Raw genomic sequence first — 27,794 nt, 5'->3', positions numbered from 1 at the left:
CCCCCAATAATTGTGACAACCAAAAGCCCCCCATAGATTTCCACATGCCTGTGGAGAACCAGAGCCCCCCTACTGACCCGAGGGCTTACCTGCTGCTGATGGGTGCTCAGGTCTGTCCCGGCCTCACCTAGCACCCAGGCACAGACACTCAGTAGCTGTTCACTGCAGTCAACTCAACTCAGCTCAGAAGTAATGGCAGAAAACCAGGTCTGACCAGCTACTCCTGCATACATTGTGGGACACACGTGTATATCTTTCCTTCCAGAAAACCCTCGATGATCTGCAAGCTGAGGAAGACAAGGTGAACCACCTGACAAAGAGCAACAGCAAGCTCAACACCCAGATCCATGAGGTAATGCCCACAGCTGGCCAATTCTACGCTCAAGGACAGGGTCCTCAGATACATTTTTGGAACTGGACTGACACATCCCCCAGTTTTAAAGCACCCAGGGAAGTGAGGGCTCTTCTGATGCCACAGCTAAGGAACCAGGCCCAGTCTGGTTTCTTATTGTGTTCTGGACTGAGACTCACCCCTCCTCTACTTTCTCTACAGCTGGAAGATAACTGGGAACAAGAAAAGAAAATCCGGGCAGAGGTGGAAAAGGCTCGTCGGAAAGCTGAGAGTGACCTGAAGATGACCATTGACAATCTCAATGAGATGGAGCGGTCCAAGCTAGATCTTGAGGAGGTGGTGAAAAAGTATGCCAATGCAGTCATTCATTTCTTTGTAATAATATTAGCAATATCTACCACTTTCTAGATGGTCCCAGGCTCCAGGCACTGTGCTGAGGGATTCACATGTATCCATGCCTGTCACCAGCACCTCCTATGTGCCAGGCAGTGTGCCCACCTTGCAGGCTATAGGAAGAAAGGAGTAGGTGCTGCCCTGTCTACAGGGAGTTCCCAGAATCAGACAAGGCCTGTTGGATGATGAAAAGGAGACTTGTATTAAGCAATGCATACATCTGAGGGCAGGAAGTTTATAGAAACTTATAAACTGGGCTCTCAAAGATCACAAGTTGAGAGGGTATTTTATCAATATCACTCTGGCAATAACAAAGAGGAAAGATGGAGTAGGAAAAAACTAAAAGCAGGAAAACAATTGGAAGGCTACTGCAATAGTCTAGGCATAAGCTGGAACTAAGAGGCTGAGGTGATGAAGATAAGGAGTAAGATAAGGAAAAAGGAGTAGAATTTGGACATTATATCTTTCAAGTATATGTTTCTAAAGCAGTTTTAAAGTACCTCAGACTGCCATGAGAGGCATATGCAGCAAAATCTGTATCTCAGCACATTTCTTCTGTGGCACACCCAGAAGGTGCATGTGGCCTTGCCCATCCTCCTCATCTACTCGTTCTATCATCTTAGTTTTCATATGTGGCTTCTAGACACATAAAATTCACACATCAGAAGGAGACAGCCTTTTGTTTAAAGCTTTTGGAGGAAATTTTCTCTAAAAAGGCAAAGCGTTAATGTGATTCTGTAGCCCCTAGAATTTAAAGTTCACCAGAGCAGTGATTTCTGTCTGGCTTGTTCATTGATGTGTCCCTAGAATCCCAAATGATGTCTGGCACATAATAGGTACTCAATAAACATATATTAAATTAATAAGTGCATGAGTGAAAGAATAAGTGAATGAAAAGCCAGTGGAATAGATTCTGGGACTCTGTAGGGTGCGTCCTTCTGGGCTGTCATCCCCGAAGGCCAGGGAGTTGGGGGCAAGTATTTTTCAGCAGGTTTAAGGCCTCCTCTGGCAGCCCAGTCTCTATTCTCTGGTCAGCTTACTGGTCTACCCTCAGAGCTTTTCCTCAGGAGATCAAACCTTCTTTTGCAGGAGGGATATGGAAATCAATTCCGTCAACTCTAAATATGAGGATGAGCAGTCTCTAAATTCCACGCTGCAACGGAAACTAAAGGAACACCAGGTATGTCCAGGACCGAGAAGACTGAACCTGCCTTTTAAGATGCACTTCCCTGCACCCTTTTCTCACAGCAGCTGATTGGCTACTAAGTTTTCCTGAGGAGCAAAATTGCCAGAGTCCTTGGAGGTGATACATGTTCGCCTCATTAAGGGTTAAATACAAAGTCCTTATAAGGGTTAAAATTAAATGGTTAAAATGCCCTCTACAATCTAGCCCCTGCTTCCACACTGACCTCATCATCCACTATCCCCATCACCACCACCACTATGCTGGCCAGCCGTGCTGGCTCCGTGAGGGCATTCACATATCCCAGCCTCCCTCCTGCCTCAGGGCCACTGGTTCCCTCTGCTTTTGACATTTAGCTCCCTTCCATTACCTCCTTTTTTATTTATTTACTAGAGGCCTGGTACACGAATTCATGCACGGGTGGGGTTCCTCGGTCCGGCTGGCGATCGGGGCCATGTGGGCCATCTCACCCAGTCCCAACCAGGGCCATCGGGGCATGCTGGCTAGAGGGAGGGACCGCAGGGAGTTGGCCAGCCGGCCTGCCCCAATTGGGGCCAGGCTAGTTGGGGGTAGGGACCACGGGAGGCCAGCCTGGGGAAGGGGCTACGGGAGGTTGGCTGGCCGGCCCCATCCCGATCAGGGCCTATTGGGTGGGCCAGCGGGCCGGGGGTAGGGGGGATGGGAGTTGGCTGGCCATGGAAGGTTGGTTGTGGGAGAGCAATGACCACCAGGGGGCAGCTCCTGCATTGAGCTGGTGGTCAGTGCAGGTCATAGCGACCGGTCATTCAGTCGTAATGGTCGCTTAGGCTTTTACATATATAGATTTATTTTGTTGTTGTTCATTAGGTTCCACATATAAGTGAGATCATATGGTATTTGTCTTTCTCTGACTGGCTTATTTCACTAAAGCATAATATTCTTCCCCATTACCTCCATTCTAAAAGGCTAACTGGGTAAGTTTCCCACAGAGTTAAGATAATCCCCCTCAACCCTCTTCTTCTGCTTACTTTTCTGCTAGGCCCGAATCGAGGAACTGGAGGAAGAACTGGAAGCAGAGAGGGCAATGAGAGCCAAGGTAAATGACATACTTCTTTTACTTTCTTAAGTCAAAGGGCCAAATGCCAGCTACAATCCAAACATAAGCAGAAACAGAGAGGAAGACAAGTCTCCAGTTGAAAAGGCCTCATTGTTTCTTGAGCACCTACTGTGTGCTAGGCACTGTGCAACACGTGGACATTAATTATCCTGTAAGATGCAAAGATGCTGCTTGTGGTATGAAACCAAGGAGAGAAGGCTAGCTCTGCTTGGGATAGGTGGTGGAGGCAACATTAGCTTAGGAATTCAAAGACTAAATTCAAGAGGCTGAGGCAGGGAGGAATTTCAGTCCAAGGCAATGAAATAGCACCTACCTGCACAGGAACAAAGGTGTAAAAGGAAGAGCAAAGGGTGGAGGGAAGGTTGAGGGCAGGGATCCTACAGGAAATGAGGCCATAAAGATGATGGGAAATAAATCATAAGATGCCTAAACTCCAGATTCAGCCAAACTGGGCTGGGGGCAGGATGGGCACTAAGGCCCACCCAGTGCAAGAAGAAAGGACAGACAGCATCCTTCACTGAGCATGTGTGGTGGCAGGCAGAGTCCAGAGCTCCCCAAGCACAGGCCCCTGGCCTCACGAACACCATGTGGAAAGAGGGACTCATGGATGGCTTCAGTCAGTGTCATTCACACTTAACCCAGGTGGAGAAACAACGCAGTGACCTGTCCCGGGACCTCGAAGACCTCAGCGACAGGCTGGAAGAGGCTGGGGGAGCCACAACTGCTCAGGTACCATCCTCGGGGAACCTGGGAACCCCAATCCTGCCTGCCTACAGAGAGAAAAAAAGTGCTGGATGATAAACAGTGGGATAAAGACCAGCTAGTTTTTGCTGAATTCCTGGGGCTACCTTGAAGAGAAACTGATCAGTAATAAAAAAAAAAAAAAGTAGGCAAGAGAGAGGCTGATTTGGTCCACTTCCTTCTGGGGCTCCTTAGTGGCACTAATAGAAGCAGGATTTGGATTGCATGCAGAGGGTGGGTATTCTAAAATACAGTGTATTAATAAAAAAAATAAAAAAAACCTTTGAGGTACAGTAAGGCCAGAAGATGAGAAGATTGCCATTGAAGAGGTACAGTGACCTTTGAACAACACAGATTTGAACCGCATGGGTATATTTATACACACTTTTTTTTTTCAATTGACCACAGTTCAATTGACACACATAGTTCAAACCTGCATTGTTCAAGGGTCAACTGTAGTTTGCTACAGTTCCCAAAAGGAGGGGGCATGCCAGGCAGAGCCACACAGGGAAGTACCAGGGTCATTCAGGGGGCAGAGGGAAGGGGAATTGTGAGCTAGAGCCTTTGTTATGGTTTCAGAGGAAGGCATGGGAGCAGGCTTAGATTGGCTAGTTTGGATCATTTTGGAAGGCTCTGGGGCATAGGGGCCATCCCTACTTGTCTAGTACTTGGCCATGGGTAATTCTGGTAAGTGGGTAGTAGCTGAGAGTGTGAGAGCCACATAAAAGAAGGAATTGGGGGGTAGGGAGACTCTAGATTGGTTGGTTGCGATTGAAATTGAGTTGTTTGCTATCTCTAGGAATTAGCTAAACCTGGGAGAGGCCATCCTTTTGGAGTCAGCAAAGCCCCAGATGTCAAAGCACCAGAATACAGGAAATATAGACCAGGTTACTACAGTGGGGTGACCCCACACTCCAAGAGCACCCCACTGAGAGGCGAATAGGGGCTGGAATCTGAGCCATGCCTCCTGGGGTGGAATGTGTCTTCCTCTAACTCTCATGCAGGCATCATGGAGACTACCAGAAGCCACATGATACTCTCTTAATTTCATGAAGTCAGCTCTTTTGCAAATGTGGACCCTGGATCAGAGCAGAGAGCATGAATGGCATCCCTTATCACTGGAAGGCTGGATATCCTTTCCTGTGGCCCCTGGACTCCATGTCCTATTGCTTCATCTTTCTGGCCACAGTCTGCTCCGTGTGGAGCTCAACTGAAGCAGGTGTCCAGCTGGGGTCGGATCCTGGCAGAAAACAAAATCATCCCAGATGGTTTGAATGAGCGGCATTAACAAAGGGACTATCTCTAGCATTGCAGGGAGTTAAGAGAACAACAGGGGGCCATTAGAGCAAGAGCTATAGATAGGGGCTGCCTGGTGGGTTCCTTCTGAAGGCTCTGAGAAAGAATCTGTTCCAGGCCTCTCTCCTAGCTCCTGATGATTGGCAGACAATCTTTGCTGTTCCTTGCTAATAGCTGCATGGTCCAGTCTCTGCCTCTCTCAGGGCCTTTATCTTGTGTGTCTCTCTGGGTCTAATTTTCCCTCTTCTTATAAAGACAACCAGTAATTAGAGATTAGGGCCCATCCTAATCCAGTATGACATTTTAACTTGCATACATCTGCAAAGACCCTATTCCCAAATAAGGTCAAATAAAGTATCGGGGTTAAGATTTAAACATATCTTTGAGGGAAACATAATTCAACACTATCTAAACAAATCCTATGGGCAACCCACCCAGAGGCTTAGGATTGACATTTCAATCAGGGCATCTCATTAGTGGGGTACAGGAATATCAAAGGACCACTGAGCAGGTGAGCAGTATCTACCCCAAGGAGACCAGTGCCAGCCAGTCCTGCTAAGCCCTGCTTCTCCTCTACCCCCAGATTGAGCAGAATCGCAAGCGGGAGGCCGAGCTGCTGAAACTGCGGAGGGAGCTGGAGGAGGCAGCCTTGCAGAGTGAGGCAACAGCCTCCACCCTGCGCAAGAAACACACAGATTCCATGGCTGAGTTGACAGAGCACGTGGAGAACTTGCAAAGGGTCAAGTCCAAGCTGGAGAAGGACAAGCAGGTCATGAAGGCCGAGATCGATGACCTCAATGCCAGCATGGAGAATGTGCAGAAGTCCAAGGTGAGGAAAGCCCCCTCCCAGAACCACGGGAGGTGCCCCAGCATTGGCTCTTACACAAATATTCCCTGAGCCCCCAGCAGGCCTGAGTCAAGGCCTATATCAAAGGTGGGGAATGTCTGGCCCACGGGCCATATAAGGCCCATGAAATCATTTGGTCTAGCCCAGTGGTCGGCAAACTCATTAGTCAACAGAGCCAAATATCAACAGTACAACGATTGAAATTTCTTTTGAGAGCCAAATTTTTTAAACTTAAACTTCTTCTGATGCCACTTCTTCAAAATAGACTCGCCCAGGCCGTGGTATTTTGTGGAAGAGCCACACTCAAGGGGCCAAAGAGCCGCAGTTTGCCAACCACGGGTCTAGCCCTTCCAAGACAACCAGAGGTGGCACTCAAATTTCAATAAATCTAAGAGCATTTTTCATAGCAACATAAATTATATTAAGTGAATTATAATAAGCGAATCCTATATAATAAAAGGCTAATATGCAAATTGACTGAATAGCTGAACGACCAGTCGCTATGACACACACTGACCACCAGGGGGCAGACACTCAATGCAGGAGCCGCCCCCTGGTGGTCAGTGTGCTCCCACAGGGGAAGCACTGCTCAGCCAGAAGCCAGGCTCACACTGGCGAGCACAGCAGTGGTGGTGGGAACCTCTTCTGCCTCCGCAGCAGCACTAAGGATGTCCGACTGACGGCTTAGGCCTGCTCCCCCCCGGGGTTCCCGGACTGCGAGAGGGTGCAGGCTGTACTGAGGGACACCCCCCTCCCCCGCCAAGTGCACGAATTTCATGCACCAGGCCTCTAGTGATATTATAAATATCCAAATGGCCCTTGGCAGAAAAAAGGCTCCCCACCCGTTCTAGATGTTGTGAAGGAAACCAAGGTGAACCTTTCACAGACCCCACCAACTGTGTATATAACCTTGGCCAAGCTACATAACTGTGCTTCAGTTTCCTCATATATAAAATGGTGATAATAATAATCCCTGATTCAAAGCACTTTTGTGAAGGCTACAAAAGTCCCTGGCAATAAATGTGTGTTATTAAGCTCATCATTACATTAATATGACTATACTAGAGGCCCAGTGCATGAAATTCATGCATGGGTAGGGTCCCTAGGCCTGGCCGGTGATCAGGGCCGATTGGACCCTTCCGGCTGCCAGCCGGAGCCTCCCTTCCCCGGCTGCCAGCTGCTGCCGGGGCCTTCCTTCATTCTGTGCCAGCCCTGGTGGTCAGCACACATCATAGTGAGCAATCAAACTCCTGGTCTCCTGGTCAAACTCCCAAGGGGACAATTTGCATATTAGGCTTTTATATAGAGAGATCCTCAAGGAGTTGGAAACCTGGGAGCCTACACTAGGGGAACCCAGGTGGAAGGAAGGGAAGGCCTGGCCTGGGTTCCCCCCTAGTACATGCAGCTTGGCCGCATTTCCCCACTGAATGCACTGTTCCTGGGCAGATGAATGCCGAGGCTCATGTCCGAAAGCTGGAAGATAGCTTAGCAGAAGCCAACGCCAAAGTGGCTGAGCTGGAGAGAAACCAGGCAGAAATCAATGCCATCAGGACACGCCTCCAAGGTGAGCTCATTCCTCTCTGCAGCTTCCTAAAAAACAGTACATGAAATGGAAGAGGGATTTCCAAGGAAACTGAAAGAGTACCTAGGTCCTCTCCTCAGAGCTTTCTTGGCTTTGGAAAATTCGCATCCCCTGTGATGAGACAAGGAGATTTTATTTTACCCCCGGAATGTTCTAAGTCACATTTTTATAGTGTAAAATGGAGAACACTATTCAAAGTATTTTCATATCAGTTCTCTCACCCTGTGAGATCAGCAGGAGGGGCAGCCATAATGATACCTTTTAAACATTTTAAAACAGGACCCACATACTAACATAAAGTGAACATGTGTCACTAATCAGGGAACCAGAAAAATGGTAAAGCTGCCTTTGAAGAACATGAGGGGTGATATTTACATAGTCAGTGGGAAAAGGAACTCTGTTAAGTTAGATGCAAAACTGGTTACTGTCCTATAGGACAACAACACTGCAACCTCCGAGTCTGGTTTTGGCTTTTCTTATTTTCTTTTTTAAAATTTTTAAAGTTGATTTTTAGACAGAGAGGAAAGGAGAGGGAGAGAGGGAGAGAGAAACATTGATGTAGAAGTGCTACATCAACCAGCTGCCTCCTGCACACCCCCTACCAGGGATCAAGCCCACAATCCAGCAAGTGCCCTGACCAGGAATGAACAGACAACTGTTAAGTGCACAGGACAACACTCAACCAATTAAGCCACACCGGCCAGGGCTGTTTTTGATTTTCTATCAGAAGAAATCCTTTGCATCTCTAAGACTTTAATAATTTGGAACTTATTACTATCCAATTTAACACAACTTTGCAGAGGCTGGGCTCTAACCGGAGTAAACAGTAAGTCAAACGAAGTTGCACTCCCTGAGAGAAGTTAACACTCCTTGGGTTAGACAAGCTTCAGTGTGACACCAGAGAACCTGCAGGTATCCTTTGACCTTATTCCCACATCCTGTAATATTTTTTAAAATCAATATCCCCATTTGACAGATGAAAAAAGTGAAGCTCAGTGAGATGAAGTGACAAAACTAATGACTTACAGAGCAGAACCAGAAGCCTGGTCTTCCTCTCTGATTCATGCATCTCTTTCTGTCCTCTGGTCCAGCAATCAGTCCACAAGTGACAGGAATGTAGTAGGTTCTGGGACCGTGACAAATACAGTTTACAAAGTAAACACTCTGCCCCACTGTTTTCTCCAAACTCCTTTGCTATATCTCCTGCCAAGGGTCAGGGCTTTGTTATTTGAATAAAGCCCTTTGCCCCAGGCAAGTCACTTGGATGCTGGCAGCTCTTGGGCTCTTGCTCCATTCCTGGGGTGACTTAGTTTGGGTGGCTGGTGCGGTGGTCACTGTGCTCCCCATTCCAACTCAGTCGGCTGCTTGGGGAGCAATGCCCTGAGGGAGGTCAGGATCTGGCTGAGGAGCCAGTTCTTCATCCAATATTTCTCCCATTTCATTCTCACCCAGCTGAAAATAGTGAGCTGAGCCGTGAATATGAAGAATCCCAGAGCCGACTCAATCAAATCCTGAGGATAAAGACATCGCTGACATCACAGGTGGACGATTACAAGAGGCAGCTGGATGAGGAGTCCAAGGTTGGTTTGGGGCTGGGGTGTGGGTGACAGAGCAGCCTCCTTGAAGAAAGTTATAGCTTATGAAGATGTAGAAGGAGCATGAAAAATATTTGATCCACTAACAAGTAAAAAAGTTAATTATGACTAAGTTAAAATATGTATCTTGTGGACAGTAATTGGAAAAAAAAACACACAAGGAAAATAAACCCTGGTGGTATTTTCCCCCTTTACCTGCTGCACTGTTGGGCCGTGGAGAGACCAGCGGGCCTCTGACAGGGTCGTGTCGTCTCCACAGTCTCGCAGCACAGCTGTGGTGAGTCTTGCCAACACCAAGCACGACCTGGACTTGCTGAAGGAACAGCTGGAGGAGGAGCAGGGAGGCAAGACAGAGCTGCAGCGCCTAGTGTCCAAACTCAACACCGAGGTGACCACCTGGAGGACTAAGTATGAGACTGATGCCATCCAAAGGACTGAGGAGCTGGAGGAGACCAAGTGAGCTCAACTATGCCAGGAGAGCCGGGAAGGCCAAGCGGGTGGGTGGGCCCTGGGTATCTCACCACCATCAGCCACAGCTGAGACCAGAAGAAGGCAGTTTACAGGTTCCTCTAAATGAGGGATGAGTGTCTAGACAGGGGAGCCCACTCACCGCCGCCAGCCTTCAGGTTCCATCATCAAGGGCTCTCTTACCTCATCCTCCGCCTTAAGTGCTAGGTCAGACAGGGAAGTCGGGAGCAGGAGCTTCCCATCCAGGCGGCTCCTCTGCCTCTGAAGTGCTTAAGAATCCTCCACAGGCCTGGTGTGTCTGGGTTGGAGCCTCTCTGTGATGCTGGCAGTACACAGACCACACCCCGTGGCTAAGGTTTCCACTCTGCCTTTCCCCAGCTCTGTGGTAAATGTCCTCAAGTCCTCATTCACAAACTAGAGAAGTGGACACTCTGCTTGAAGGGCCTGAGGAAATAAAAGTGGACACATAGATGTGGCTCTGAGCTGGCCTCTTGCATAAGAGGCTGCTTGGGTGCCATGGGCCCACCCACCCAGGGAAGCCCTGCATGTGAGTCCTGTGCCTCCTTGCAGTGCCTCCCACTCACTGGAATTTGTGGTGACAGGATAGCAGTAACCACTGTGCCTTCTAGCTGATACAAATCTTTTATCTAAAGATCTTCAAAGATTAAGCCTAAATTGTCTTCCTGTAACTCCCACCTCCTGCCCCCAGCCCTTTTCTATTTTCTACTGTGAGCTATCCAGGAGCTGCCTGCAGCTGCCTGCTCTCACTCCCGGCTAAACCTACATCTCATCCCTCACCTCTCTCTGCCTGGAATTTCCACCCCAGACACCCATGGGGCCATCACCTAGCCTCTCTGAGGCCTTTGCTCATGTGTCCCCTTCCCTGCTTTATTTTCTCCATAGTGCTATGTCTGTATGTTGTGTATTGTCTGTCCCGCCTAGAACAGAATTTCCACGAGGGCAGAGATCCTAGTCTGTTTTGTTTACTGCTGCTTCCCTAATGCCTAGAACAATATTTGGCACAGAATAGAAACAAATACTTGTTGAATTAAAGAATGGAAGTGATTGCTTCCTCTAAACATTCTACATTCTGTCTGCATCTTGTCCATTTCACCCTAGAGCTCAGCTCCACACTCCCGGGCCCCCAGCCTGTGGGCTCCTATGTTTTCTTGATAGCCCCTCTTGCCCTCATCCGTAGGAGGAAACTGGCTGCCAGGCTCCAGGAAGCGGAAGAAACAGCTGAAGCCGCCCAGGCCCGGGCTGCCTCCCTTGAAAAAAATAAACAGAGACTTCAGGCAGAAGTCGAGGACCTCACCATTGACTTGGAAAAGGTCAGAAGGTCAAAGACTCAAAGGCTGCCTATTTGCCAGGTCAAAGGGCCCACAGAGAGCTGGATAAGACGGTCACATGTCTGGGGTGAACAGGAAGAAACAGTGGCCTATGAGGATGGAACACAGGGTCTATACACAGGCCCACTGAAAACAGGCTCCTGCTTGAATATGTGTTTATATATACTCATAATTCTAGATCTTAACACTCAACAAGCCACTATTTAAATAGACCCATGACAAGGATAAAATTTAGTCCCAGAAAGCCATGTAGTATATTATCCCTGTTCCTTATTCTCTCATAAAAACCATGTCCCACAGAGTTTGTGTGGTTAAATATTCCTCTTTGCATCTTTGGGGTTCAGGCTGATTTGCCAGTCTTCAGCCAAATTAAATAAGATCCACTGCCTTTCCATATCAACCTGGTATTGGTCTAGACAGGACCATTGCTTCATGCCAGCTGTGAGGGGCAGAAGGTCACATCCATGGGAAAGGCTTCAGAAAATCGTCCTAAAACCCAAAAAGGTTTTGCTCCTCCCAAATTAGAAAATAACGCAGAAATTTACAAAATCTGGTATTGCACAGCAGCAAATATATAGTTACCAGAGAGTTATGAAAAAGATGAAAATCTATGAAAAAATGTCTAAGAATTATCAGCTTTGATTCACTGAAAAATAATACCAAACCCATCTCTGAGTTGGACAATGGATGTATAATGTATATTAATACATTATAGAGAAATACATTATGGGGAATTGGGTGAATGTCATAAATCTGGGAAGGATGTTGTGGCCCAGATTCCTCATTTTACACTTGAGAAAATTCTAGCCTAGGAAGGTAAGGTAGACTGCCCAAGGTCACACATCTAGTAGCAGAAGTTTTAGAACTAGAATGTAGCTCTTTCTTGACTCCCTAAGCCTGTGCTTGTGCCATAAATGTTGAATTATATCCCAATCCCCAAGTAGTCTGTGGTCACCAGAGTCACTGGGGAAGGAGAGGAAAGGAAGGGAGGGGGCAGCAGGAGGGGAAAGGGGCAGGAAAGTCAGAGACCATCCCCATCTCTCCCTAGGCCAATGCTGCAGCTGCCGCCCTGGACAAGAAGCAACGGGTCTTCGACAAGATGCTGGCTGAGTGGCAGCAGAAGTGTGAGGAGCTGCAGGTGGAGGTGGACAGTTCACAGAAGGAGTGCCGCATGTACATGACAGAGAGCTTCAAGATCAAGACCGCCTACGAGGAGTCCCTCGAGCACCTTGAGTCAGTGAAGAAGGAGAACAAGACCCTGCAGGGTGAGTCAAGGGTAGGCAGGTGGGCCTGCAGGGACAAAGACACAGCCAGAGCCCTCTTTCTCCCAGATACATCATGCGTTTAAGCAACTGGCACTCAGTAGGTGCACAATAAATGTTTGTTGACTGTCTGGCAAGAGTTTTGTAGAAGCACTCGAGCACTCAGTAATATAACTTCAGGCAAGTGAGTTACTTTAACTATCTGTGTCTCCATTTCCTCATCTGTACGATAGGGAAATAATACTGCCTTCCTTGTAAGGTTGTTGTGCTAATGAAATACAATAAAATGTGTCAAGTCTTCACTTAGTAGAAGAGCTGGCAAAAATAAAGGCTCAATAGATTTTATTTTAGCCCTTACATCTGTCATGTAAGTAATATACATATGTATACTTATTCCTTACATATAAGAGTTTCGGGCTGGAATTTGAGGCCTGAGAGGGGGTGCTGGGGCGGGGGGGTGTCTCCAGAAAGGAAGGCCTTGCATATAGAACTGACAGCCCCTAGAGTTCTGGGCACTGGCCCTAAAGCTACTCTGTGCTTGCTAACTCTTCTCTGGGCTTCAGACCCTCATCTATAAAAAGAGGAGCTTGGATCCACTCAAGCCCTGATGCTCCACAAGTCCATGACTTGGAGTGTATTGCTTCTCTTTTGATACAATGAGGCTAGGAGTGCCTGCTTCTGGCCCCAGTGGAGGAATATCTGTGCCACATGCCATGATCCTGGGAAGCTGGTAGTCCTCATGCACCTTATTAACAAGAATATTATTTTTCTCAGAGGAGATAAAAGAACTGATTGATCAGCTGGGCGAGGGAGGACGGAGTGTGCATGAGCTGCAGAAGTTGAAGAAAAAATTAGAGATTGAGAAGGACGAACTCCAAGTGGCCCTAGAGGAAGCTGAGTCTTCCCTGGAGGTAACCTCGTGGCTGTCTCTTTGGGGGCTGAACACTTGGCCAGGGTCTACAAACCTGCTTAGACAGAAAGACTGACATTTACATTCCTGGCAGGTTGAAGAGAGCAAGGTGATTCGAATTCAGCTGGAACTGGCTCAGGTTAAAGCTGACATTGACCGGAGAATTCATGAGAAAGAGGAAGAATTTGAAGCTACGAGGTATGGGGCTGACAGGATGGGAGGCTGACTTTGATAGCATGATGGAGCAGAGTTCAGAAATCTGGGTCTCTGCCACTTACTAGTCATGTGATCTTGGGCAAATTAGATGAACCTCAGTTTCCACATCTGTTGAACGGTAATAATGGTAGTACTTTATACAGATGGGGTACTCTGTGGTTAACAAACACTTTGAAATGTCTTACTTCAATGATTCATTACAAAACCCCATGAAATAATAATCCAATCCAAAAATGGACAAAAGACTTGAATAGACATTTCTCCAAAGAAGATATACAAATGGCCAATAAACACATGAAAAGATGCTCAATATCACTATTTATTAGGGAAGTGCAAGTCAAAACTACAATTAGATACTACCTCACACCCAATACAAGGGCAACTATTAAAAAAAACACAGAAAATAGCAAGTGTTGATGATGATGTAGAGAATTTGGAACCCTTTTACACTGTTGTGGGAATATAAAATGGTACAGCTGCTATGGAAAACAGTATGGAGATTCCTCAAAAATTTTTAAATAGAATTACTATATAATCTAGCATTTTCACTTCTGGATATATACCCAAAAGAATTTGAAGCAGGGTCTAAAAGAGATATTTGTATATCTGTATTCATAGCAGCATTATTCTTAATAGCTAAAACATGGAAATAATCCAAATGTCCATTGACAAATAGATAAACAAAATGTGATATATACATACCATGGAAAATTATTTAACCTTAAAAAGGGAATTCTGACACATGATAAAACATAAATAAACCTTGAGAACATTATGCTAAGTGAAATAAGCCAGTTATAAAAGGACAAATATTGTATGATTCTACTTCTATGAAGTATTTAGAGTATTGAAAATTATAGAGACAGAAAGTAGAATGGTATTTGCAAGGGGCTGTAGGGAAGGAAGAAATGGGGGTTATTATTTAATGGGTATAGAGGTTTTTTATAAGATGAAAAGAGTTATGGAGATAGATGGTAGCACAACATCATGAATGTATTTAATACCACTGAACTGTATGCTTTAAAATGGTTAGATAGTAAATTTCATTTGATGTATATTTTGCCACAATAAAGAATTAGAAAAAACTATCTGTGATGCAATTCTCCCAGCTAACAGATGAGAAGATGACAGCTTCCTAATCACCTCTCTCTGAGATGTGGAAAAGATTAAATTATAGATATGAAAGCATGTTGTGAAGAGAAGCCAATGACTCTAGAGCCAGTAGGCTAAACCTGACCCTCACCCTAAATTTCTAGCTATGCCACTGTGTGTGTGTGTGTGTGTTTGCAACAGTTTTATTAAGATATAATTCACATACCATACAATTTACCCATGTTAAGGGGAAAATTCAATGGTTTTTAGTTGTGCAACTATCACTACAATTTAAGAACATTTTAATCACACCCCAAAGAAATACCATTTACTTTAGTAGTCAAACCCCATTTCTCCCCCACCACCACCAGCAGCCCCAGCCCTAGGCAACAACTAATCTACTTTCTGGGTGTGTTTTTTAATTTGCCTATTCTGAAAATTTCATATAAATGGAATCATACAATGTGTGGTTGTTTGTGACTAGATTGCATTTAATCCCACTTTAACAATATTAAATCCATAAACATAAATGTCTTTCCATTTATTTAGATCTTTAATTTTTTTCAACGTTTTTGCTTGTATTTATTTTTAAGCCAAAATGAGTTCTGATTTTGTTCACTTTTGAGAATGTCATGATATCCTTGCCCATATCTGCAAATTGAATTCACCTTAAAGTGCTGCAAATCCAGCAACATGCCTGCACATAGTAGGTGTTCAGGGGTGAAGCAGAGGTGAGCATAATGTGGACAGGATCTTTACATGCTAATCATTTATTTGCCTCAATGAAACATTTATTTTTTTAACATTTAAATTAGTCCCCTCCTATAAAAGGAGATTAATACAGCTTATATGAGGGCTTTATCGAAATGTTTATTATGTTGATTACAATATAATTAACATATATATTAAGAACAATCAATGAATTGTTTTGAAGATAAGTATATATCTAACTTGTATAATAAAAACTCCTATTTTGTAATAAATAAAACTGGACCTCAGCATCTAGGTTTGAATGCAACTCATTGTGGGCTAAATGGATGACTTTTGGCACGTTTTTCATCATCTTGGAACCTCAGTTTTCTTGCAGGACTGTTTTTCATGTTAAATGAATCAATATCACAAAAGACATGGTAAACTTTCACCTTCCATTCCTTTTTCCAAAGCTCCCTCACTTAAATACTTTAAGGAAAGAGAATTTAATTTCTTAACATGGTGGCTATACTCATGTTGATGCTCAGAGGTCTCTTATCTAGGGAGGTTTAGCACAGACTGAATGTGCTTGTCCAGTATGTCAAGGCCTTCTCTGCTTGGCCTTATAGGAAGAACCATCAGCGGGCCATTGAGTCTTTGCAGACCAGCCTGGAGGCAGAAGCCAAGGGCCGGGCAGAGGCACTTCGCCTGAAGAAGAAGATGGAGACTGACCTGAATGAAATGGAAATCCAGCTGGACCATGCCAACAAGAACAACAGCGAACTTGTGAAGACCCTGAAAAGGCTACAACAGCAACTCAAGGTAGTGACCTGGGAGGGGAAAGAACTAATCACAAAGCAAGCCAACACCAAGCCTACAGGCTTTCAGAAAGCTAACTTCATGCATGTCTTCAGCTAGGATAAAGGCAAGAGAGTGAGAACATGGGGTGGCTGGCATTCCAGGGAGCAGGAGACTTGGAGACTATAAATGAGAGGTCCCGCCCAGCTGGTACGGCTCCATGGATAGAGCATCAGCCTGCGGACTGAAGGGTCCCAGGTTCGATTTCCAGTCAGGGCACATGCCCGGGTTGAGGGCTCTATCCCCAGTGTGGGGAGTGCAAGAGGCAGCCAATCAATGATTCTTTCTCATCATTAATGTTTCTATTTCTCTTCCCCTCTCCCTGCCTCTCTGAAATTATTTAAATAAATAATAGGTCCTGACTACCATAGTCCATATCCAGGACCACTGGAATAAGAGGGGAAAGGAGGGAAACAGGAAGTTGGACCTGTCTTAATTTTTAAAATCATTTTTTACTTATTATAAATGATTTCAGACATAGAAAAATAAAGAATAGCCCTAACCGGTTTGGCTCAGTGGATAGAGCGTCGGCCTATGGACTGAAGGGTCCCAGGTTCGATTCCGGTCAAGGGCATGTACCTGGGTTGCGGGCACATCCCCAGTAGGGGGCGTGCAGGAGGCAGCTGATCAATGTCTCTCATCGATGTTTCTAACTCTCTATCCCTCTCTCTTCCTCTCTGTAAAAAATCAACAAAATATATTTTTAAAAAATAAAGAATATAAACACCCATGTATCCACTACTCACCCACCTTAAGAAATAAACACAAATAAAGTTGAAGTCCTCCTTTATCACTCTTCATCATCAGGTTGGTCTTTAAAGCATGTATAGCTGGATCCATGCATTCAACATGTGTTTATTGGAGACCTACTCTGTCCAGGCTCTGTATTAAGTGTTAGGGGTAGGAGAATGGATGAAACAACAAATATCTCTGCAGGTAGACAATAAGCAACAAATAAATAAAACTGTAGTATAAAAAAATGGTAAGTGCTATGGAGAAATAACAAGACAGGGGAAGAGAGACAGGGATTAGCCAGTGGGGGGTATAACTGTCAAAGCTCATTGAGGAGGCCCTGCTGTAAACACCAGGCTGTGATTCCCTGAGGGCAGGTCTATGCCTCACACTCTCTTCCTCTGTGGCCTCCATTTCCCCATTTCCACCCCAGCTCCCTCCTGAGCCAGGTCTGTGAAGGTCAGAGCACCCTTAGTCCTGGCCAGCTCAAAGAGATGAGCTCAGAATGTGTCTTCTTGTCCCCCAGGATCTGCAGGTCCAGATGGATGAGGATGCCAGGCAGCACGAGGAGCTACGGGAGCAGTACAACCTGCAGGAGAGGCGGCTAAGCCTGCTGCAAACGGAGCTGGAGGAGGTGCGCTCAGCCCTGGAGGGCAGCGAGCGCTCCCGAAAGCTGCTAGAACAAGAGGTGGTGGAGATCACAGAGAGACACAACGAGGTCAACGTCCAGGTAGGATGGTGGCTCCCTGGGAAGTGCCATGGAAACTCATACTCAGGATGCCAGGGCAAGTCCAGAATGGTGCCCAGACCTGTGAGATCCCCTCAGAATTCAGAGGCAGCTAATGTCCTTATTCCTCAAGTCCTTGAAACTCACCAGCAGAACTTTGTTGTTGTTGTTACGGTAAAAAATAGTAATAATAATAACATAAAATGTACCATCTTAGCCATGTTCCATGCACAGCACAGTGTGTTAACTACATGTACACTGTTGTGTACAGCTTTTAAAGACAGGCTCCCAGAGACTCCCCTGGAGATTCTGATCCAGTGGGTCCATGGTAGAACCCCAGAAATCTAAACTTTTAGAAACTCCTCAGAAGAGTCTAAGCATTAAGCCAATTTTAAACAAGTGTAGCTGAGGCTAGAACTTCAGAACTGGGAGTGATCTAGAATATTCTAAAGTCTGACTTTCATTTTATAAATGAAGAAAAAAATGGGCCAAAGACTTGAGTGGTTTATCCATGGTCAACATTGGGAGCCCTGTCTGCTACTAATGGTAACACCAATACTGCTTACTGTTCACAGTGCAGTCCTTTACTGGCATGGCTTAATACTTACTCATCATCTCATGTGAATTTACCAAAAGAAAAAATGTACATGGGACATATAGGGGTTATCTCATTTAGAGACTAGAAAGCCAAAGCCTAGAGGTAAGGAATTTATCCATCTCTAGGTGGAAGTACCCAACCTTGAACTGGGTTTTCCAAGCTCTGAGTTCAGAATTTTTCTAGAGCTGCCATCCTTCTCAGGCCTAAATGATGTTATTCCTGGGCTCCTCATAATGCAAATTCTGCTGTAAAATCCAGAGAAGAATACAGAGGAAAGACGCTCACTCCAAGCAGAGTCCTATAGCCATTTTCTGTTAGGGTGTCTGATAAGCATGTCTAGGAGAGGGTCATTTTCTTTCCTGGAAACAAAAGGGCTGTGCAGACTCCTGTCTCACAGCAATTCTTTCATTTCCTCCTCCAGAACCAAAGCCTCCTCGTGGTCAAGCGCAAGTTGGAATCAGATGTCCAGCGCATCTCCAACGAGCACGAGGAGCTCATCAGCGAGTTCCGCTCAGCTGATGAGAGGGCCAAGAAAGCCATGACTGACGTAAGTGTGTGCACTGCCTGCTGCTGGTGGGAGGGGGCCGGGGCACCCCAGGCCAGGCCACCTGCTGAGGACCCGGCTACCCTAGGCAGGGAAGGCTAGCACCTCTTCTTGAGTCACTATGGAGTCCTGGCACCCTGCCAGAGGGATATGGTCCCAGCTCTGAGGAGACCAGAGTCTGGAGGAATACTTACAAGCTACACATGATCATGTGAGATATTAGAGAGTGCAGCCTGGGGGCACAGATCAAAGGAGCCATTGGTGTGGACTCATCTTGGCAGACTTTTTGGCAAAGAGGAATATCAAACCAGCCTTGAAGGGAGGGTTAGTGGAATGAAAATGGGTGCTGTGACCAGAGGCTCAGGGGTGGATATTGGCAAGATGTGCTGCCAAGAGTTTTTATCCCAGTATCCCTTTAGGTGCTCACATGGACCTTGAGTGTAGATACTATGTATCCCACTTTAGGGCTGAGAAAATACAGATTTTCTGTTCTCACACTTGATTGAAATGCCAGGAGCTCAGGAACATTGTTGGTCTAATTTGGTGGTATGTCTCAAGAGCATAGACCCAGACATAGCACACAGTAGGTCCTCCATGAATATTTGTGTAATGAATGTAAGAAGCGTGGGTAAAACGACTTCCCAAACTCACACAGGGGCTGGGTACAGAACTTCACCTTCCTACTCTAGATCTGTGCTTTTCCCACCCTCTGTGCTATGCCCCTCTTGGATGATACAGCAAAGAGTTTGGCTGGAGAGCACCAGCCTGGTGGAGTCTACAGAGATAGAAGGCCTGGCTATGAGTTCTTGGCCCTGCCTCCTCCCCTTGCACTTGGAAGGACATGGAAGCCTGGAACCCCCTTCCATCAAACCCCAGCAGTGTGTTAGTGAGGTTTCTCAAGTCAACCACTTGGCTTCCGAGAGACTGGGAGACAAGGTTCCTCACCTCTCAAAGGCACTATGAGCCTGGATGCAGACCCAGCTCCAGCTCATGCTCTTCTCCTGGTCTCCCCCAGGCTGCCCGCATGGCAGAAGAGCTCCGGCAAGAGCAGGACCACTGCATGCACCTAGAGAAGATCAAGAAGAACTATGAGATCACCATCAAAGACTTGCAGGCCAAGATGGAGGAAGCTGAGCAGCTGGCTCTGAAAGGAGGGAAGCGCACAATCATGAAGCTGGAAACCAGGGTGAGGGCAACACCGAGCTGGGCTAGGAGACAGATATGGCCAGGCTGGAGGAGGGAGGAGGTCTTTTCCCAAAAAACATGCCCAGCATTTGATGAGGTTATTCCAGAGCTGGGAAAGAAAAGGATATTGAGGCAATAGCTCTAATTTATTTATACAAAGGTCTCCTCTCCACTTCCTCTCCCTGTCATCTTCCCCCAGAATTTCCTTAGCCCCCAAGCAGAGCAGTTTCCAATATATTCATCCTCTTTGTTCCCAGTCTCAGTTTCCAACATTATTCCTCTCTTATTGCTTACCTAAAATAAGCCTTTACTTCCTGGAATGTTGAAGCTGGAAGGGCCCAGGAGATTTGGTCACCTTTTCTGATCCCTGCCTCTCCCATCTCTCAGAGGAGGAAACTTGAGGCTCTGGGAAAAGTAACCAATTTACAAAGAGCCTGACCCCTCCTATCCAGGGCTCACCTGTTCACCTCTGGGTAGGAAGTTGACACTGTAGCCATGACATCCCTGTCCAAGGTCACTGAGCTCTGAAGTTCAAAAACATACATTTCCTTAGCCACATTCCTCTCCTCCTTCCTCAGATCAAGGAACTAGAAACAGAACTGGATGGCGAGCAGAAACGGCATGTGGAGACAGTCAAGACTCTACGGAAGAATGAACGTCGCCTCAAAGAGCTGGTCTTCCAGACAGAGGAGGACCACAAGACCAATCAGCGCATGCAGGAGCTGGTGGAGAAGCTACAGAACAAGATGAAGGTCTACAAGCGGCAGATTGAAGAGGCGGTAGGTGCTCACCACACATCCCTAATTCTCCCTTTCTTCCCAGCCCATGTCTCAAGCCTTGATTAGAATTAACCATAGGAAAGGAATAAAGTATTGGCCAAAAGACGACTCCCATGAGTCTTATGTCTATGGCACATCACCCCCACTATCGTGTGAGAAGTGAACTGGACACTACACACTGGCAATAAGAATATGTAAAAACCAAACTTATCCTCTAAGAACACCTATGTTGGGTGAAGTACCCACTGAAGGGTGTGCTCTAAAATCAGGGAAGGTCTTAGCTTCCTTTGTCCTTCTTCTGCTGACTCTGTGGCCTCTGCCAGGATAACCTCTTTTTCCTGGTCATACTGTTAAAAACAAGGGCCCACCCTTATTTGATTCTCCTGATGCAAGGCAGGAAATCTGGTATTTTTAGTCCATTTCACAAGTGAGTAAACAGCCCAGTATGGGGTATTTATGTTAAAGTCAAAGTCAGATGGTTAGCAAATAGTGGCTTCAAGTCTCAATCCTACACCACATGTCCACTTAACACCATGATCCAAGACATAGATATTTGACTCTGCTGTCATTTGCTGCCAGTTCTGGGGCCACCATGTTGAATCTATCAGCCACTAACCTACTCAAAGCCCTTCCCCAAAGGCTCAATAAAGGCCAGGCATACAGTAAATATGGGGTCTAAATAAAACAACTACATCTTTACTGGGAAGACAAGGGGATGGGAAATGTGTAGTGGGGGCTAGGGGAAGAACTAAATCCACAACTTCCAAGTGGGGCCCCAATAACTAATGCCTAAAAGCAGCAAAAGAGCACATTTTATTTAGAAATATGGATGTCAAGGCCAAAAAGAATTATCTAAAAGTGTTGAGACAGTTGTCCGTGGTAAGGTAGAGGATGACCCTGACCTAGGACTGCTATGTTTTGTAAAAGCCTTATAGAACAATTACACTCTTAGATGGCAATGCAGGATAGATAACAAACAGAACACATTTAACCAGAACAAGCCAGGTTCACATCCCACTTTCCACTGTGTCTTTGCTGCAGGAGGAGCAGGCCAACCAGACCTTTGCTCGCTACAGGAAAACAGTACATGAGCTGGATGATGCTGAGGAGCGGGCCGGTATGGCGGAGACTGCTCTGAACAAGCTGCGCACCAGACACCGTGTAGCTGGCAAAGGCATCACCTCCGTTGAGATCATCCAGGTGTCCAAGACAGGCTCCTCCAAAACCCTTTCTGAGGAGTGATGTTCTCCATGTCCCAGTTCACAGCCGGTGGGTGTAGATACCACTCTCGACAGCCATGCTCCAAGTTCAACTTTCCTGCTTCTGTTCCTGCTTTGCTTTTTCGGACTTCTATGCTTTCTGGCTTCCAGACTGTCATGCCCTGATCTCACACAATGGGAACCCCAAAGCTTCCCCTGTCCCTTCAGCTGCCTCCCCGCTCCTCTCTCTCTCTCTCTCTCTCTCTCTCTCTCTCTCTCTCTCTCTCTCTCTCTCTCAAGCTCTCAGCTGTGGTGCTATTTACCTGTATCACAGGTGCTGGTATTCATGATGTGTCCGCATCTGAGTGAAAGCTCATTCAAAGCAGGTTCCATGTCTGATGTTACTTAATACTAAGCCTGGAAAATAGGTGCCGAGTACAAGCTTGTTTTCACTGGACAACCATAGGGACAATTGCAAGCTTATAGGCAACGTGTATTCATCTTTCACATCCCCCACAGTATCATTATTCTTGATGATCTCATCAATACTGGTTGAATTTCGATAACTAACATTAAGGAAATAATAATCATTGCAGTACCATTTCTTGAGCCTGCGTGCAGGTGGAATTTTAGAGATAATTTAAAATAGCCCTTTCTTATTTTTCTTAATTCAAAACCAATTAAAAAGAATACAGGAGACAAATTTATAAAAGTTTTACTATGGTTCTAGATTGAGAATTTAATGGGTGTCCCTTGTGGGCATCCTTATACTTCAACCCAAAATTAAAGGTACCTGTAGAACTGGGGAGCAGCCCCTATTCCAAAGGGAGGAATGACCAGAACTCATCAACTGTGCAGGCAGATCCAAAAGGAGATACCAGATGGGTTTCCTGCACCATCCAGACTCAGGAGGCATTTCAGCTCCTTCCACCTGCTAAGTGTTAGCCTCCAGAATTAGACACCTCATAAAGCATATCCCCTGCCTTGGCTTGGTGACTGTTTATTCCTGGGGTCTGCTGGCCCTGGTCCGATTGGTCTTTCTCCACATCACTGTACCAACAGCATGCAGAGGTTAGAAGGCTGGGAGCCCTGGGGTCGGTTATCCATGTCTTGATCCATCCTCACTCTCTTATCCCATTTTCCCTGTTGGTCATAGGAGCAGATATGCCATCTGTAGCCATGAGATTTCTTAAGCAAACTAGCTCATGAGTCAACACTGAGTCAAGACCCCACAGAGTTTAGTTTTCCAAATGGCATTATGTTAAGTCCCACAAATATTTATCAAGCTCTGAATATGGACTAGGCCTGTACTATGGAATATAGAGTTGGGTAGGAAAGACCATCCTACCTTGTGGAGTTCAGAATCCAGTGGAGAGGTAGACACACACATCAACACAAGGCTGTGAGCAAATAATCTGTGATGTGGTGTTTGCCTCTCCTGGGAAGGGATCACAGGGAATGAGTGACTGATTTAACGTGGAGTGGCTGGGTGGAACAGCTCCACACTGGATGTAACCTGTGCAAGAATCTAGAGCAGTGCCACTCAAGGGTGGTGCCTGTTTACCTTCCAAGATAACAGAAGTACAGAAACTAAGAAAACATTTTTAGAAATTTTTATAGCAATTGAGACTGTATGACATCCATGGACATGATCAGCATATTTTATAAGAGTATTAGTTTCTGATATTAAAATAAATGAAAATGAAAAAAAATATTTAATAAAAAATAAAAATAAACTGTTGCTATACCAGGTAGAGAAGGAAAGAAGGGAACTCCAGATAGAAGGTTCAACACATGTGAAAGTGCAGAGGTGGGATTCACACAAGGGTACATCATGACTGGAGAAGAGGGGCTCATGATGAGGCGAGGGAGATGAAGCTAGCAGGATAGGCATGGGTGAGGCTGTGAAAGGCCCTGTTGAGTGCAAGTAACCCACAATCTCCATAAGGAAATCTTGTTAATTTTAAAAATCCACTTGTGGGATGTAATGAGCAGTAGCTTTTCTTTCTTGGGAAGATACATCACAACAGAAAAACAAGCCCCTTGGTCCCTCATGAGACAACACAGGCAAGCTCATGGGGAGCATTGTATTCCAGGGAACCACACTGTGGTCCTCTCAATAGCCTGTGTGGAGTTCAGGGCTGCTTGAGCATGCTAAGCCCAAGGAAGGTTTATCTAAATCACCACAACCTTACACAGAATGAGCCCGATATAACCCAATGGTGTCCATTATGAGGAAGGAAGCCTGTGTAGAACCAGCCCAGGCATTTTTTTAGCAAGAAGGGGCAAAGATGTCAGAACTTCCAGCTCTGGCCCACAAGGATTTTCTCAACCTCTCTCTTTTTTGTCCTCTAGGGTGATACAGATTTCAACAGCAGACCATTGAGAGGAAAAAATATGTGAAAATGAAAAACTGGGTCTTCCTGAAAATGTTTGCTATGCAAAAGAAAGTGCAAGCCAGAAAGAGACAAGTGCTAAAGAATAAAGATAGCTGTGGAGGGAAGTGGGTTTGGGATATAAATACCCAATAATTAGAGGAATTAAAATTAGCATGGCTTCCCTAAGACTGTATCAAGCTGTGTAAGCACTTGGAAAAAAGTAACAGTGGGTCTGTTTCAGTTGAGATCCTACATGTTCATGTCAAGGATGGAATATGTAAAGTCTGTGTGACCTGGCTGTTCTCTAGAAATAATTCCTCACATGGACAATTTTAATGTCTTGCCCCAATGCAGCTTAAATAAAAGAAATATGAAAAATAGACTGACTGGAGGTTGTTTTTAAGTGAAGAATTTTTATTTTTCTAAGACTTCCAAATCCAAAGGCAATTTTTACAATATAGCAGAGTTCTGTTGTGTCCCTATATCATAATTCACAGGCTTGTTTCTATTGAAACCATGAAAACTATGGAGTCTTAGTGATGTTCTTTGCAAATTTTGAGAGGGTAGTCTCAGAGATATGAAGCCAATCTAGGTTTCATAAAGTTCAGGAAGTTATGGAATCCACTGAAGGGATGGTAAGATCCATCCTGGCTGATATATGAGGCTTCCAAGTGATCCACCTCAGCATCTTCTAGAATATGTTCAGACACAGGTAGGTCAGTTCCATAAGGGCACATTGTTTTGTTTTACTCACTGCTATATTCCTCAACAACTAGAGAGATCAGGCCTAAAATAGACACACTGTGACTGAATGATGGAGAATGAGTGGCCTCCCAAGGTAGTCCTTCCAGACATTACCAGAAAGTTCTTCCTTAAATCAAGCTGAGATATGCCCTGTGGCAGTATCCCCTTGCTAACCCTGGTTTTGATACCCAGGACCCTGCAGAACCTTAATGGAAGACAGTTCTTCAGGTTTTCTCTTCTCCAGGCTGAATATTCCTGGGTCCTTCAACCATTCCAAGTATGAAGGGTTTCTGCTGTCACCTTCTAACACTACTCAATCCTTTCCTCTCTTCACTTTCCTAGTCTTCAGAGTGCAGAGGTAGCGGGGGCAACACTATGAGAGCTCCTTGCCAGTTCACAGCCCCTAGAAGGCACCTTTCCTTAGCTCTCTGGAAATGGTATCTTCCCTTTGATCATTAGCCGTCTGACAACTCTCCAATTCATTGGCAGACAGAAATCATTATTTAAGCTGATAGAAGAAGGGACAGTAATATTCCATTGGTAGTTCCCGCTCCATCTTCACATAGGCCCATATCACCCTTGTAATGGTTCTAAACGCGGTGCTCTCTAGCAGCTCCAGAGGGAACCAGTTTTGATTCCTTCTGTGAAAATGGACCAAGTGTGAAGACACTGCCCTCTGGTGGTAGAGTCTCAAGATGCTGTGTGTGAATTTCCTGTGTGTGAACACGGACTCACAGAATCTTAGAATTATAGAATTCAAAGGGACATTCAGAGGCTGTCCAATCCAACTATCAAGCAGTTGGAGATTCCCCTACATAACATCTCTGAAAAAAATAGTTATCCAATTTTTACCTGAATCCTTCCAGCCAAAAAAAGGTAGTCCATTGCAGTTTTGACTGATAAGCATGGTTCAAAAATCCCACCTACTCTTAAACCAGAATATGTTTCCTTCTATTTTGCCATTATTTTGATTTAGTATTCACCAGCAGTATGACTTTGGGCAACTTAACCCAGCTCACCTCCTGTTTTCTCAACTATTAAATGGGGAATAATAACAACATCTGTCTCATAGGAATATGAAGTTTAAACAAGATAACTTGGCATAGAGCCTATTGTGCTTGACACTTGGACTTTTGCCAAGTTTTCTTCTAGCATTCCAAAGGACTTCAACACTTGACCTTCCAAGGGAGGCTTGGCTGAGCTGACAGCAGCAGGCCTCTAGCTGGAAAAATGCAAGGGACATTCCATGAGGTTTTAACATTTTTTTCATTGTTTCTTGGAGGATGGTCTACTCTGTAGTACACACATACATACACACACACACACAGAATTCCAGACCAGCTCCTCACTTGAGGGAGGAGGGTGGCAGAAAGGAAATGTAAACAACTCAGTGACTTGCCCAAAATCAGTTAAAAACAGAGCTACAAATTCTTTGTAGCATGAGATGAAGTGAGGTTTCTAACCCAATATTTAGAAAAAAAATTAGACTTCACTTAATCACATATGCTGTTTTTGCCTAAGGACATATAATTTCAGAATAGCCTAAAGGTCTAAAATGATATAATCAATAGTCTTGAAAATATTATTAGTTAGTATCCACAATAATTGAAATCAGGGCACAGGCACCATGTTTCAGGAAATGGAGCAAAGACCATTTAAATGATTTTGCTAAATGTTTTGGGCTAGCTTTCAAAATTGCTAAATATTGTATTAATTATATTTTCTTATTTTCTATATTTTTTCATATTTTTATTGATTTTTTACAGAGAGGAAGGGAGATGGATAGAGAGTTAGAAACATCCATCAGCTGCCTCCTGCACACCCCCTACTGGGGATGTGCCCGCAACCAAGTTACATGCCCTTGACCGGAATCAAACCTGGGACCCTTCAGTCCGTAGGCCCACGCACTATCCACTGAGCAAAACCGGTTAGGGCTATTTTCTATATTCTTGATGCTCTAGCATCAGGGGCCTCCCTGACTAAGGACACACTGCCTCTCCCAAAGCTAGCCAGTTCTTAGAGAAGCAAACAGCTTTTATACACAGACCAACCCAAACCAGAGTTCATACTCTGAGCCACCTCTTCTATCTAGCTCTTATACTCTAGGAGGCAATATTCCCCTGCCCTACTCACACAAAGCCAGGTACTAGACAACTAGAGACAGCCTCTAGGTCACAGAGCCCACTGAAATTATTCAAACTAGCCAAACCTTAAACCTGCATAACCTGACTCGCCCATTCCTTCCCATAAAAACCACAATAAAGGTTCATGCCCATGTTTTCCCCTCATTCTTTCTGCCTTTTGATGAACCCTGTGCTTTGCCATGTGGCCCTAAGTGGCATGCTGTTATTTGCAATGTGCTGAGGTCCCAGGAAACCTCAGTGAGTTGTTTGTGGATTCCAAAGAAATAACCTGGAGGATTGGCTGTGAAAGACATAAGTTTATTAGGACTTATGTGCACACACTGATGACAGCCAACTGGTGAAGTTTACTGTTGCACTGGCTACCACTGGTGAAGTTGTCCCACTAAGTCCCATCTAACCTGCTGATGGGCTTACATAAGAGGCGGGCGGGGGGATGGGGGAGCTATTATTTTGCCACCACCCAGACTTTCCCAACACAGGTTTTATAGAGTACAGAAAACAGAGAAAAATAGGGCATGCAGGGAAAGGGGCACGTGCCTGTGTGAGTTCAAAACACTAGCTGTTTACAATCCAGGCTCACATCTAGAAGCAGTTTCTCTTTAGCCTTTCTTAGACCAAGTTGCTGGCCAGGTTCCCAAGGTCTCACAGTCCACTTACAGATGGCCTTCACTATATTTCCCACGGGGTGGGAGGGGGAGTTGGATCATGGGAAGGGGCCCATGTTCCCATTTACCATACACATGCCATGCTGTGCCTCCTGTTTCTAGGTATGTTGTGAATATAAAAACTTCTTTCTTCATGACAATCATTTCCATGTCTATTTGTCTTACCATA

General features: G+C 45.4%; 1 protein-coding gene across 1 annotated transcript in view; it reads left to right on the top strand.

Annotated features, from left to right (window-relative positions):
- The window catches only part of MYH16 (myosin heavy chain 16), a gene marked incomplete at its 5' end in the record, with an annotated part of 58,998 nt that extends 34,569 nt beyond the window's left edge, over positions 1-24,429 (top strand). Inside the window, 20 exons of the mRNA XM_080679577.1 lie at positions 266-352; positions 554-699; positions 1,835-1,925; positions 2,947-3,003; positions 3,667-3,753; positions 5,645-5,890; positions 7,355-7,472; positions 8,943-9,070; positions 9,345-9,541; positions 10,752-10,884; positions 11,951-12,167; positions 12,939-13,075; positions 13,169-13,272; positions 15,702-15,894; positions 17,189-17,392; positions 18,409-18,534; positions 19,547-19,717; positions 20,295-20,495; positions 21,537-21,764; positions 24,050-24,429. Coding sequence (XP_080535703.1) covers positions 266-352; positions 554-699; positions 1,835-1,925; positions 2,947-3,003; positions 3,667-3,753; positions 5,645-5,890; positions 7,355-7,472; positions 8,943-9,070; positions 9,345-9,541; positions 10,752-10,884; positions 11,951-12,167; positions 12,939-13,075; positions 13,169-13,272; positions 15,702-15,894; positions 17,189-17,392; positions 18,409-18,534; positions 19,547-19,717; positions 20,295-20,495; positions 21,537-21,737 — 2,844 coding nt within the window. The 3' untranslated portion in view covers positions 21,738-21,764; positions 24,050-24,429. The remainder of the gene's footprint in view (positions 1-265; positions 353-553; positions 700-1,834; positions 1,926-2,946; positions 3,004-3,666; positions 3,754-5,644; positions 5,891-7,354; positions 7,473-8,942; positions 9,071-9,344; positions 9,542-10,751; positions 10,885-11,950; positions 12,168-12,938; positions 13,076-13,168; positions 13,273-15,701; positions 15,895-17,188; positions 17,393-18,408; positions 18,535-19,546; positions 19,718-20,294; positions 20,496-21,536; positions 21,765-24,049) is intronic.
- Between the last annotated feature and the right edge of the window lie 3,365 nt (positions 24,430-27,794).

Source organism: Plecotus auritus, assembly GCF_963455305.1.
Source record: "Plecotus auritus genome assembly, chromosome: 7".
Classification (NCBI taxonomy): Eukaryota; Metazoa; Chordata; class Mammalia; order Chiroptera; family Vespertilionidae; genus Plecotus; species Plecotus auritus.
This window is presented reverse-complemented; position numbering and strand designations above follow the sequence as displayed.